The sequence below is a fragment of the Anomaloglossus baeobatrachus genome, chromosome 7 (genome assembly GCF_048569485.1).
Source record: "Anomaloglossus baeobatrachus isolate aAnoBae1 chromosome 7, aAnoBae1.hap1, whole genome shotgun sequence".
NCBI classification, from domain to species: domain Eukaryota; kingdom Metazoa; phylum Chordata; class Amphibia; order Anura; family Aromobatidae; genus Anomaloglossus; species Anomaloglossus baeobatrachus.
The window spans coordinates 296961613-296975853 of record NC_134359.1 but is presented as its reverse complement, the minus strand read 5'-3'; the positions used below and the strand labels follow the sequence as shown (position 1 = coordinate 296975853).

General features: G+C 53.8%; 1 protein-coding gene across 9 annotated transcripts in view; it reads right to left on the bottom strand.

Annotated features, from left to right (window-relative positions):
- Nucleotides 1-14241, bottom strand: part of LOC142245626 (natural cytotoxicity triggering receptor 3 ligand 1-like) — a 140342-nt gene that overhangs the window by 45928 nt on the left and 80173 nt on the right. For all 9 annotated transcript variants that reach the window (XM_075318508.1, XM_075318507.1, XM_075318509.1 and 6 more), the window contains one exon: nt 13148-13447. In XM_075318508.1, the coding sequence (XP_075174623.1) occupies nt 13148-13447 (300 nt within the window). The remainder of the gene's footprint in view (nt 1-13147; nt 13448-14241) is intronic.

Below are 14241 nucleotides of genomic sequence, written 5' to 3'. Positions count from 1 at the left end.
ATCCCAGTTTTTTCCCAACAATCCCCCAGACAATGGTACTTAACTAGGGTTGGACCAATGGATGGCCTAGAGGTGGAGTCAGTCCAGTCCACTAGTTGTCCAGGTGGGAGGGGCAGACTGTGGAGAGTAGTAGTAGAGGAGTAAAGGTGGAAGCAAAGTGACGTCCTGACTCAGGTTGACAGTGACCTGGTACCCAGGAGAGTAGTTGCCGGTGGAGTACTCTCGGAACTACGCACCGACAGGGTACAGGACTCTAGGACAGGAAAGAGCTTCAAGCCGACCTGTTAACACCTGCACAGCGAGGGGACCATCAAGGACCTTGCTGACCCTAAAAATCCGAAGACTCAGTAGCAAAGGGAGAACCGGAGACAGGACCAGAGACCCCAACCCCACAGGGTTCACACTACCGTCAGGCAGACAGAGGTGGACGAACCACCGGACGGGGACCCCCAGTTGCTGTACGCCATGGGGACCCATTTACCAGAGACAGGTGCAGGAGAAGAAGGTACCAGATTACTACACTGGCACTGGGACGAAGGGGACCTAAAGGTGAAACCAGCCAGCCTCGGGTGACCAGTTACCATCAACCAGCAGTGAGTAAAGACCAGTTGCACTGAACACCTGTGTGGACTACCTTCTTCTGACGCCCATCTCATCACCCATCCTCTGGGGCCCGGCCCTGCTTGCGGAGGGCCTACCATCCTGGCTGCAAACAACACCAGCCCCAGTAGTGACATTCTGCAGCAGCGGCTCCATACCTATAGCCGCAACACCGCAAGTGGCGTCACATATGAACACTAACCTAAATCCCCTGTAAATACATCCCCATTACAAAAAGGGCCCAGTGACATCCCCAAGATGTTTACCGCCCGGAACCGAGTACCTCATATCCCTGGGCACGACAATTCCTTTCTATCGTCTAATTGATTTTTGCATATTGCAAAAAAACCCCACAATTTTATAACTGTGCTGATGATAAGCTAATTTTTGCGTGACAGGTCATGGGGGCGTTGGCTGAGTCTTATGTCACCGCTGTGCCCCTGAGCATGTGCAGTGCACTGATGAAGTCAGGGTGCATATGTGCCGCCTTGAGAGGGGGCTTGGCTGCTCCGCTGCTCGGGCCGAGCCGCTCGAGGTCCGGGCTCGGGTGGTCGGTGGCTCGAGCGCCTCCGGACTGGGGGCCACATCACTCTTGTTAAAGGGGAGACGGTGAGGTGACGGGAGGGTGTGACACCACCCACGGTGTGTGGTTACGGGATGCACCACCGCTGCAGCAGGAGTCCCGGGATCGGTGTTGGGGTGCAGCCTCGATGTCAGCCCCTCCGTGGGTAGGGCGGTGCGTCCCGGGGCCCGATGGGGAGGGTGATGGCGATGGGGTGCAGGGGGCCGCACTGCGGTGCCCGGATGGCACTGGCGTACTCACGATTAATCACACTGAGAGTCACTGGTAAACCAAAGTTCGAGGAAGGTCAGTGCCCGCAGTCAGCTGCTGATGTCCCCTGTGAGGTTGGTGGTGGTCCCTCTTCCCTGCACCTCTGTTCTTGGTGTTTGGCTCCCCTGCCTGGGCAGTGGTAGCCCGTTCCCCGGCATTCAGGTGCTGGTGGAGCCCTCTGTTGCCCGCAGGCGCTGGCCCGTTGGGTGGTTGGACTCTGGCGGTGACACTCACCCGGTATCGGTGGGCTTTTGCCGTCTTTTGGGTCTTTGGGTGAGAATAAACCCGTGAGGTCCAGACTGCAATCAGTCAATTTGCCTACACTCGGTGGTTTCCCAGCTAGGACGGGGTCTGAGTACCCTGGTTTTGGTGCTCCGGTTCAAGTCCGGTGGGCTCCAACCCTGCCCGGTCCCTACGGTTCCGCTGGTCGTACACCGGTACTCCTGCAGGCGGCCACCACCGTCTGCCTGCCTGACGTTTCAAGGGTCCCAGGCTCCTCCCCGGGTCCTGACAGCTGCTCTCCTACCACTCACTGTGACTGTCTCAACTAATCTCTCGACTGACTGTTTACTGTCCTGAGGTAGGAAGTTCAGTCTCCTCGGTGGGCGTGTCTTTCTGCCTGACTCCGCCCACCTGGTGTGCCCTACTCGCCCTGAGGGAGGCATCAGGTCTCCCGTTCGGGTGACTGTTGTGTACTAACTAGGGGTGGGAGTGTGTGTGTGTGTGTGTGTTTTACCTGTGACCCCTGGGGTCCAGGGCGTCACACATACACCCAGTTAAGTGCACATTGCGAAGGAGGCAAAGATCCAGCAGGGATTCTGCTATTTTAAATAATATTCTTCAGGCCCACAGTGGGTGTGATATGAAGATTAGTGGGATAATCAGTCTGGGGAAAACTTCATCCCATCGACTAGTCACCTGCTAATTAGCATATCGCCGTCACAGTTATAAAATTGTACATAATGGTTGTTTGGGGACCTGGGCAAGCTGTCAGGTTCTCTCCAAAACAAAAAATGGCAATTGGGGTATACTAATAATATTAATGGTTATTCCCATTGTAGACACTTACCGTATGTGGAGCCCATGACAGCTATTCATAAATTTAAAGCAGCCGTTGACGGCTATCACCTGTTAAAAATACAGTGGCGAAAAAAAAGTATTTAGTCAGCCACAAATTGTGCAAGTTCTCCCCCTTATAAAGATGAGGGCGGCCTGTAATTGACATCAGAGGTGACCACAACTATGAGAGACAAAATGAGAAGACAAATCCAGAAGATCACCGTGACTGTTTTGGAAGATTTTTTTGCAAATTATGGTGGAATATAAGTATTTGGTCAATAACAGAAGTTCATCTCAATATTTAGTGATACCGTATTTTTCGGACCATAAGACGCACTTTTTTCCCCCCCAATGTTGGGGGAAAGTGGGGGGTGCGTCTTATGGTCTGACTGTGGCTGCGGGGAATGAGCGGGTCATCGGGGGCACGAGCAGGCTGTAGCAGCGCCTGCCGTGACCACATGGGCCGCTCATTTAATATGCACGCCCATCCTCCCGCCCATCTCTCAGCGCTGAACCCGGCGCTGACAGATGGGCGGGGTGATGGGCAGGGATAAACAGTCGTCCCGCATGATCACCCCTGGCAACTGGAGCCTGGAGTGATCATGTGCGGCTGTATTCACTGCCCCCCGCGCATCATCTGCAGCGCTGGGTGCAGTGAATCAGTACACATTACTCATCGTTCCCCTGCAGCATCGCGATCTCCTGTCTCTGCCGGTCAGCTGACTTGCGTGGAGACTAGCGGCGCGCACTGTGATGACGTCATCGCTGTGCGCACGTGTCCACACGCAGCCGCCGGCACAGACCACGGAAGGACATCGCGATGCTGCAGGGGAACGGGGACGGCTCCACTCAGCGGCGCTGCCGCTGACATAGACGGTAAGAGGAGCGGTGCTCAAGGAAGTGAGGTGAGGTAAGGTGAGTAGGAACGTTTTTTTATTTTTTGTGCTACAGGATGCGGCCATACACCAGGATGAGGGCATATAGCAGGATAGGGGTATATTATGAGCAGCATGGGGAGTATATGAGCAGGATGAGGGTATATAGCAGCATGGGGAGTATATGAGCAGCATGGGGAGTATATGAGCAGGATAAGGGCATATAGCAGGATAGGGGTATATTATGAGCAGCATGGGGAGTATATGAGCAGGATGAGGGTATATGAGCAGCATGGGGAGTATATGAGCAGCATGGGGAGTATATGAGCAGCATGAGGGTATATAGCAGGATAGGGGTATATTAGGAGCAGCATGGGGAGTATATGAGCAGGATGAGGGTATATAGCAGCATGGGGAGTATATGAGCAGCATGGGGAGTATATGAGCAGCATGAGGGTATATAGCAGGATAGGGGTATATTAGGAGCAGCATGGGGAGTATATGAGCAGGATGAGGGTATATAGCAGCATGGGGAGTATATGAGCAGCATGGGGAGTATATGAGCAGCAGGGGGAGTATATGAGCAGGATGAGGGCATATAGCAGGATAGGGGTATATTATGATCAGCATGGGGAGTATATGAGCCGGATGAGGGTATATAGCAGCATGGGGAGTATATGAGCAGCATGAGAAGTATATGAGCAGCATGAGGGTATATAGCAGGATAGGGGTATATTATGAGCAGCATGGGGAGTATATGAGCAGGATGAGGGTATATGAGCAGGCTTGGGAGTATATAAGCAGGCTGGGGAGTATATCAGCAGGCTGGGGAGTATATGAGCAGCATGGGGAGTATATGAGCAGGATGAGGGCATATAGCAGGATAGGGGTATATTATGATCAGCATGGGGAGTATATGAGCCGGATGATGGTATATAGCAGCATGGGGAGTATATGAGCAGCATGAGGAGTATATGAGCAGCATGAGGGTATATAGCAGGATAGGAGTATATTATGAGCAGCATGGGGAGTATATGAGCAGGATGAGGGTATATGAGCAGGCTTAGGAGTATATGAGCAGGCTGGGGAGTATATCAGCAGGCTGGGGAGTATATGAGCAGGCTGGGGAGTATATGAGCAGGACATTACCCCATAACAGTGTCAGCAGCAGATCCTCGCCCCATAAGTGTGTCATGACCAAATTTTTTGCTTAAAATTTTATTTTCCTCCTCTAAAACCAAGGTGCATCTTATGGTCCGGTGCGTCTTATAGTCCGAAAAATACGGTATATCCTTTGTTGGCAATGACAGAGGTGAAACGTTTTCTGTCTTCACAAGGTTGGCACACACTGTTGGTGGTATGTTGGCCCATTCCTCCATGCAGAGCTCCTCTAGAGCAGTGATGTTTTGGGCCTGTCGCTGGGCAACACGGAGTTTCAACTCCCTTCAAAGGTTTTCTATGGGGTTGAGGTCTGGAGATTGGCTAGACCACTCCAGGACCTTCATATGCTTCCTTCATTGCCTTGGAGGTGGGCTTGGGATCATTATCATGCTGAAAGACCCAGCTACATTTCATCTTCAATGCCCTTGCTGATGGAAGGAGGTTTGCACTCAAAATCTCACAATACATGGCCCCATTCATTCTTTCATGTACACGGATCAGTCGTCAAAGCCCCAAAGCATGGTGTTGCCACCCACATCCTTCACCGTAGGTATGGTGTTCTTTGGATGCAACTCTGCATTCTGTGTCCTCCAAACACAAGTTGTTTTTCTACCAAACAGTTCTACTTTGGTTTCATCAGACCATATGACATTCTCCCAATACTCTTCTGGATAATCCAAATGCTCTCTAGCAAACTTCAGATGAGCCCGAACATGTACTGGCTTAAGCAGGGTGACACATCTAGCACTGCAGGATCTGAGTGTGACACTGTGCAAAGGCTAGTAAGACACAGTACAGCGTAATTCCTCTAGGTGGCAGCAGAATAGTGAAGTAGAGACAAAGAAACACTGTAACGGAAAGGAAGCTGAAGTACAGCTGAGTAACTTCAGCAGGCAGTAAACAGGCGAACCACCAGGGGGCAAAAGAGTAGTCAAATAGTAAGGGTCTAGCGAGGAAAGTCGAGTTACTGCAAAAGGAGGATGAATATCTGTCGAGGGCGGTGGGGCGCTGCGCTCGCTAACGCTCGTGTCCGGTGCTGCTGCGGCTGCTGCTCGGTGGCTCGAGCGGTGGGCTGGATCCAGGGACTCGAGCGGTGCTCCTCGCCCGTGAGTGAAAGGGGTGGTTTGGTTTGGGGATTTAGTCCGTGACGCCACCCACGGTTTGTGGTGAAGTTGGGCACCTCCGGTGCTGGTGACGGGGATCCCGGGAGCGATGGCAAGGAGCAGCTGGGATGTTGTTTTCCCCCTCCGTGGGTAGGGGTTGGTGGTCCCGGGGCCCGGTGAGGTGACGGAGAGGCAGGGTCGGGAAGGTGCAGGGTCGCTTGGATTGCGCAGCGCGGTGCCGGATGGCACTGGTGTACTCACTCAGCCACAAATGTACGCAAAGTCTCTGGTAAACCAAACGGCTGGATGGACGGGTCCCGCAGCCGGCTGCTGTAGTCTCTCCCGGACGGGTGGTGGTGGCTGCCTTGCCCTGCACCTGTGTGTATGTTCGGTCCCGATGGATTCCCACTGGTAACCCGCTCCCCAGCGTGTATGTGTGCCGGAGGAGTCCTTTTGCCCGCAGGCTCTGGCCCTTGGAACTCTAGCTGTGGCGGTAGCTGTATTTCCTTTTGCTGGTTGGACGGTTGCCTTCAATCGGGTCTTGGCTGTTAGGAAACCCCTGGGGTTCCGGTCACTGACGGATTTGACCTCTAATGGCGGCTCCAAGCCTGGTCGGGGTCCGCAGGCCCTGCCTGTGTGTGCTGACTTCACTTCGCTCCCCGGTTCGGTACCGGCGGGCCACCGCCCGACCCCGGTCCTATGGTTCCGCGTTGATCTGCCTCTCCTGCAGATGGCCACCACCGTCTGCCAACCTTGCTCTCAGTGCCCGGGCCACACACCCGGACACCAGCAGTAGCTCCTTTCACTTTCACTTCCCTAACTGTTCTGCTCTCCTTTTCCGCCTCCAGGACTGTGAACTCCTCAGTGGGTGGGGCCAACCGCCTGGCTCCACCCCACCTGGTGTGGACATCAGCCCCTGGAGGGAGGCAACAAGGATTTTGTGTCTGGCTGATGTGCCTGCCTCAGGGTGGGGGTGCGTGTTGTAGTACCTGTGACGACCTGGCTAGTCCAGGGCGCCACATTTCCCATTGGTTAAATGCAGACCGTCCGCGGGCTGCCCGTCCATCACTGGTTTTATTTTTCTTTTTAACAGTAAAGATATAAAAACAGAAACATGGTATGCTTTTCAAATCTTCCCTTACGGGAGGCATGTCACTTGAACGTTGCAAAACAATGATATTACATTTTTATTAATAACGGATGGGTTCCGCTCTCCCACCCAAGCAACCTGGCCCTGATGCTGCCCCTACGAAAATGGGCAGCACCCCTTGACCCCAGTCCAGATCCAGGCTGCCCGAGCGGGAACGGGTACGGTGTCTCGCACCCGACTGTCATCTCAGGGGACCCCACGTCCATGGGGGACCCCTGACCCTGGAGGATCGCCACCGGTTGCGGTAGTGGCGGGCCTGGGCTATCACTTCCCTCCAGGCCCATCCTCCAAATCTGCCTCTCCGGAGGCGGCAACGGAAAACATGCCCCAACCTATTTACAATCCCACAAGTTGGTGGGTGCCCTGCAAGTTCTCAGGCATGTCCATGAAGAGTTCCTCATGCAACGGTAGCAAAGGGTCCCTACGGGGACAACTTGCCGGCAATGGCCGGATCAATCACAGTGTCAATCAGATCATTCTCTCGGTTGATTAGTTTTATCATTCATTTAACAGGGTAACGGTACTGGTGGTCCCAACGGGGACAACGGTGCAACGGAGAGGCCGCTGCCTTACTTCAAGTCCACACCGCAGGCCGGAGGAGGGGACTGGGCCGGTTCTTGGGCCTCATGGACTCCTCTCAGCTTGGCATCAAGGGCAAACCAGCCCCTCTCTCCACAATGCCGCGTATACATCACCAGATCGCCTGGGATCAAGTTACGGCACGGGTGGCCCTCTGGCAGGTGGGCATTGACATCCCGGCGGGCCACAAACACCTCGGCTTCCAGGCCCGGCTCGAAAATAAATCAATACCCCCGGCGGGGGTCAAATCTCCTTACTTGCCCCTCGTGGATCGGGCCCCGTACCCGGAAGGTGGCTCTGCGGAGGTTCTTCTCCTGTATGGTGCGGGCTATCAGCTCAGCCTTCTGCCTTTCCCTCTCCGCAATTTCTCGGCCCAGCGGGGTCGGTTCCCTGTCCCAGTAAAGGGCAGCTGCTTGCCCCTGCGCGCGGGTCGGGCCCCGCGGGACTTCCACTACACTGCCCACTACTGGCGCCCTCGGTGGAAGATCCCGCGGTGACATGGCCTGGGGCGCTGCCTCGCAGCAACGACCCGGCGCGGCCTCAGCCGAGGCGTTGGGGATGGGTACAGTGGTCCTCTCCCGCTTGACCTCCGCCTCCTCCTGCACGGGACGGATCACCGGAGTCGGGACGGGACTGGGCACGGTCACTTCCGGTGCCACCGGTAAGTCTTCGCAGACGGGTGATGCCTTTGGGAGCTTCCAGGGAAGCGGCTCGGGGCGTCTGCGGGCTTCAGCTGCAGGCCGGTCCGCTTGGGCGGATGGGCAGGGTTCCGCTACCGTTTGTGCGGGTAGCGGGCCTAGTGGCGGGGCGGTAGTGACCAACACGGGTAGCGGGGGAGGCAGCAGGGTGAGCGGGCGCAGACCGGGCCCCTCAGTCGCAGCGACCGATCCCGTAGGGACACAGGGACATGGGTCGCTTACCCGCTCCTCCAAGTCTTCCTCCACCTCACGTCTCCGTATGGCCGCCACCACATCCGCCATGTCGGCCTCCCACTCCTCCAGGAGGAGCTGCATTCGGACCTGCAGGCGGCTGCTCAGCTGAACGGTCCGGACCTCCACCCACGCTGCGGTGCCGGGCGCGGGGACTGCGGTGTTACCGGACGGACGGTGCATACTAGCAGCGGTGTCTTCCAGGAACCAAATATGGCGCAGAGTCCTGGCGTCCCTGCTTTTATGGCCTCGGTTCACATGCGGCCGGACGCCATCCGTCCCCCCTTGGTCTCTTCTCCGCACCTCCTCTTCAGGGGCGGGGCTTCGGCTTTCGCGCCTCCACTGCTCGAGGAGACGCTCGAGCGGGAAAACCTTCGCGACCAAGATGGCGGACTCTGAAATTTTTCAGCCGGACACCGCCGGCGGGACTACAAGGCGCACTTCTACCAGCCGGTAGAACGGTAAGGATACTGTTCGTGACGCCAAGTTGTCGCGGGCGGCGGGGCACTGCGCTCGCTAACGCTCGGGTCCGGCGCTGCTGCGGCTGCTGCTCGGTGGCTCGAGCGGTGGGCCAGATCCGGGAACTCGAGCGGTGCTCCTCGCCCGTGAGTGAAAGGGGTGGTTTGGTTTGGGGATTTAGTCCGTGACGCCACTCAAGGTTTGTGGTGAAGTTGGGCACCACCGCTGCTGGTGACGGGGATCCCGGGAGCGATGGCAAGGAGCAGTTGGGATGTTGTTTTCCCCCTCCGTGGATAGGGGTTGGTGGTCCCGGGGCCCGGTGAGGTGACGGGGAGGCAGGGTCGGGAAGGTGCAGGGTCGCTTGGATTGCGCAGCGCGGTGCCGGATGGCACTGGTGTACTCACTCAGCCACAAATGTATGCAAAGTCTCTGGTAAACCAAACGGCTAGATGGATGGGTCTCGCAGCCGGCTGCTGTAGTCTCTCCCGGACGGGTGGTGGTGGCTGCCTTTCCCTGCCCCTGTGTGTATGTTCGGTCCCGATGGATTCCCACCGGTAACCCGCTCCCCAGCATGTATGTGTGCCGGAGAAGCCCTTTTGCCCACAGGCTCTGGCCCTTGGAACTCTAGCTGTGGAGGTAGCTGTATTTCCTTTTGCTGGTTGGACGGTTGCCTTCAATCGGGTCTTGGCTGTTAGGAAACCCCTGGGGTTCCGGTCACTGACGGATTTGACCTCTAATGGCGGCCCTGCCTGTGTGTGCTGGCTTCACTTCGCTCCTCGATTCGGTACTGGCGGGCCACCGCCCGACCCTGGTCCTACGGTTCCGCGTTGATCTGCCTCTCCTGCCTCTCCTCCTCTCTCCACAAACCCGGACACCAGCAGTAGCTCCTCTCACTTTCACTTCCCTAACTAATCTGCTCTCCTTTCCCGCCTCCAGGACTGTGAACTCCTCAGTGGGTGGGGCCAACCGCCTGGCTCCACCCCACCTGGTGTGGACATCAGCCCCTGGAGGGAGGCAACAAGGATTTTGTGTCTGGCTGATGTGCCTGCCTCAGGGTGGGGGTGCATGTTGTAGTACCTGTGACGGCCTGGCTAGTCCAGGGCGTCACATATCAAAGTCAGAAAACAGAACCGAGTCAGAAGCTGGGAGATCAGGTATGCAGAGGGAAACACAAACAAAAGACAGGAGCGGGAAGTTGGGGACCGGGACAGGCAGATGAATGGGGAAGGGTCAAAGTCAGGACACAGTAGCAGGGAGGCAGAACAGATCGGGAACACTCACCAGAGCCAGTATACACGCTGGCAGGCAGAAATATCACTGGCACTGAGCTATAGGTAGAGAGGCAATATATAGCATCCTGGGATCCAGAACTAGGCAAGGGAAGTTAACACCTGACATGACCAGGCCAGAGCTGGGAGTAACCAGCAGCAGGGAAAAGCCGTCCTGGATCATGACACTGAGTCCCTGGTGGCGTAGTGTTACTGATGGTAGCTTTTGTTACGGTGGTCCCAGCTCTATCCAGATCATTCACAGGGTCCCCCCGTGTGGTTCTGGGATTTTTGCTCACTGTTCTTGTGATCATGTTGATCCCACGGGGTGGGATCTTGCATGGAGCCCCAGATCAAGGGAGATTATCAGTGGTCTTGTATGTATTCTATTTTCTTATTATTGCTCCCACAGTTGATTTCATCACACCAAGCTGCTTGCCTATTGCAGATTTGGTCTTCAAAGCCTGGTGCAGGGCTACAATTTTGTTTCTGGTGTCCTTCGACTGCTCTTTGGTCTTTGTTGCGCCCCTGACCTGGTCAGGCACCACTGAGTACTGCACCCATGCCGGGTCAGTACAACACAGGTAATCCCAAAGGCTGACTACGGTGTAGACAAACACGGAACACTTAGTAACCAGGACACACGCACAGCTAGATGGGACCCCTGGGTAGATCCAGGCAGGGGGCGTAGCTCTCGCTTCCCAGCTAGTGGTGGGTGGTGTCACTGGGAACAGAGGCGTTGTGCAGAGGCATAGCACCTTGCTATGCACCCCAATTCGGGATGTATTCCACCTGTCTAGATTTTGGCGGTTGGTGACTGTTCACATTCAGTCATCAGGCCCTGTCCACAGGCTATTTACTTCATGCAGCATTTGCTTGGACCTGTCCCGCCCACAGCCATGATTCAGTCATGGGTACGGGATTGAAATAGACCAGGTGAGTGCTGCTAAGAGCAGTTCTACTATTTCATATGTGAGGCCGGTTGGCACATTTTATAAAAATATTTTAGCATAGGACTGCCCCAAAGAGATTTGCCGTGGAGTGGCGGGGCAGCTCAAGAAATTGCAATTTTTTGCCAAAAATCTCAAATTTATAATAAGTACAGTTGGAATTTTTAGTGCTGTAGTGCACATTTAGTGCTAGCTTTTTTGTTTTTTCTACAGAGGGAAGGGAGCAGTGAGCCAGTCTGAAGTGCAGAGCAGAAGAGATCAGGGCACTGTCAGACCCTGCACCGGTAGTGGCTACTGACGGGGGAGTACGGCTACCCTGTAGTGCCGCCTGAAAACCACCTAGGCAGTAGCAAGAGGTGGCTGAGTAAGGGGACCGCCGGTAGACTGAGCCCGCATGGGGAAACAGGTCCCCAGAGCAGGAACTCATTTATTCGGCCTGCTAAACCTGCTGGTGAGGGTGCTATATGTGCCTCACCAACCTACACAGAGTCCGCAGCTACAGCAGCAACGAGGGGGCCCATAAGTGACAGAAGGCAAGCAGCCAGAATTACTTGGTCCACGCTGCCCGCAAATGGGCCAGAAAGGGGAGAACGGCAGCAGCGACTTCCCTGGGTGATCCCAGAAGACTCTAAGTCGGGGTCACCTCAAAACAAGAAGGGCAAGTCAGCAGTCACCCCTACATCAGCCAAAGGGACATCTGGTTCTTCCTGGTTCACCTCAGCATCGCCCGGGTTGACTCACAGCTACCATCTGAAAGGGAGTAAAAACCCTGAAAGACTGAAAGACATTGCTGGACTGTGTGTGAGTTCTTCTGCGACCTGTGGTACTACACACCTACACTGAGCCCTGGGGCCCGCCTCACACTCGGGAGGCCACACCATCTAACTGCACTAATCACCAGCCCGAGGCGCTCCCTAAACTGCAGTGGCGGTCACCCACTGATCGCAATTACCGAGAGTGGCGTCACGATCCCCATTGAAGTTAACCTGACATATCTGAGGCCAGAAGATCCCCAGCGCGTGGAGGCCCTGAAGACCCTGAGGCAACCTGAAGGTAATGGGATCCGTGGGGCTCCACATCTTCACCATAGTGGAGTTTGGAGTGTGACTGTGTGAGGTTGTGGACAGGTGTCTTTTATACTGATAACAAGTTCAAACAGCAGCCATTACTACAGGTAATGAGTGGAGGACAGAGGAGCCTCTTAAGCTGGGTTTACACACTGCAACATCGCAAAGGACATCGCTGTAACGTCACCGGTTTTGTGACGTTATAGCGACCTCCCCAAGTCTCTGTTGAGTCGCTGGTGAGCTGTCAAACAGGCAGATCTGGCCAACGACGCAACAGCGATCCGGACCTGCAGAGCGACCTAGCTGGTTGTTGGGGACGTTGTAAAGCAGCTTTTTGAAAGGGAAGTCGCTGTAAAGTCCCCTTTACACACTGAGACTTTCTAGCGATCATGCTGCACAGCGGGAAACAAAGGACCTAGGAATGGTCCTGAACGATTTGTAGCGATCACAACTTCACAGCAGGGGCCAGGTCGCTGATGTGTTTCACACACTGCAATGTCGCTGGGGAGGTCGCTATTACGTCACAAAACCGGTGACGTTACAGCGATGTCGTTTGCGATGTTGCAGTGTGTAAAGCCACCTTTAAAGAAGAAGTTCCAGGTCTGTGAGAGCCAGAAATCGTGCATGTTTTTAGATGACTAAAAACTTATTTTCCACCATAATTTGCAAATAAAATCTTGCAAACTCAGAGGCGGTGATTTTCTGGATTTGTTTCCTCATTTTGTCTTTCATAGTTGTGGTCACCTGCTATGATATCAATTACAGGCCGACCTCATCTTTTTAAGTGAGAGAACTTGCACAATTGGTGGCTGACTAATTACTTCTTTCCCCACTGTGATAAGTGGCCATGGGGCTTTTTACCCTGCAGTTTGTTATAGTTCTAGCCACATTTAATCTGAGAATGAGTGACTCTTCTTCTTTAGTAGGTGATGGTTCCAAAGGTGGGACTTGTATCTAACTAGTAGTCATTGCAAACCTTATTGAAATGCCATAAATTCCTAATACGGATATGTGATCTTTGGTTTAGTAAATAGTTTTAAAAAAATTAACTTAAAAAAACAAACAAAATAAAGGTCAATAAAACATCCGGGGATGAGATATTCAGAGTACCTTACCCTGATACAGCAGCTGGAAGTCTACTTGGAGCGGTTCCTGTAGATACTTATGTTGGACTCTACATGAGAATATCTTCTCTCTGTCCTCCTCAGTGGGTGTGATGGTCACGGTGCTGTTCACACTGTAAGTTTTGTCCGGATTTCTCTGGGGATGATCCAAAGTAACATCACTCAGCCTCTCTGAGCCCCTGAACCATGTAACCTCGATGTCTATAGGGAAAAATCCGGTGGCGGAGCAGCGCAGGATGCTCTCTACATTCACTACAACCGTCTTATCTGTGATGGTCACCTGCGGAGGAGCTGAGAAAGACAAGAACAAAACATTAATGTATGGACATAGGTGACTGTATATGAAGAGTCAGGTTATAATATTGAATGGTTGATAGAAAAGATGGCGCATGGAATTATTTCATGTCATAAACTACCACAAGAGTAACATAAAGATCCTGAGAAAAATTTGTAATCGGCGGCCGATGTCTATCCTCTATCATCTGCCCCTGCTGTCCTCTATCAAAATCCACGCTGGTTCTTCAGCCTACAGAACTCATAGCTACCAGGCAGCACTGTCTGGGCCTTGTCCATTCTTCTGGCTGCTCCTAAAAGCTACAAAGACACGCCAGTCTTGATAAATGCTAACTATTACGTTTATAAATGTTCTTCATCTTCATACATAACTGATCTTTTCTTTAGATTAAAAAAACTTGACACACCACAATCAATAGACAGTTTAAGGCAATACACTGTTGTAATGTGTTCATGCAGTCACTAGATGGCCACAATGTGTAAAACGGCTTCTCTGGTACATTCGGGGCTAAGGAGTTAATGTGGGGAGGAGTTTAGTTAGTAAAAAGGGTGCATAAACAGGAAATGACAGGAGAGTCCCTGTGGGAGAGGAACAAGCCACATCTGTGAGAGATGTGAGGAGAGAAAGACCCCCAATAACTAATTTGGTTGACCCTCAGGGTTGAATCCAGGTGCTTGACACATGAGGGCCTGGTGTGGAAGGGCTGTTTTAACTACATCCCAAAGTGTGGGTAAAGTCCGTGCGGCCCGGGTGATGGCCATTTCCTGGCATATACCCAATGAACCTCCTC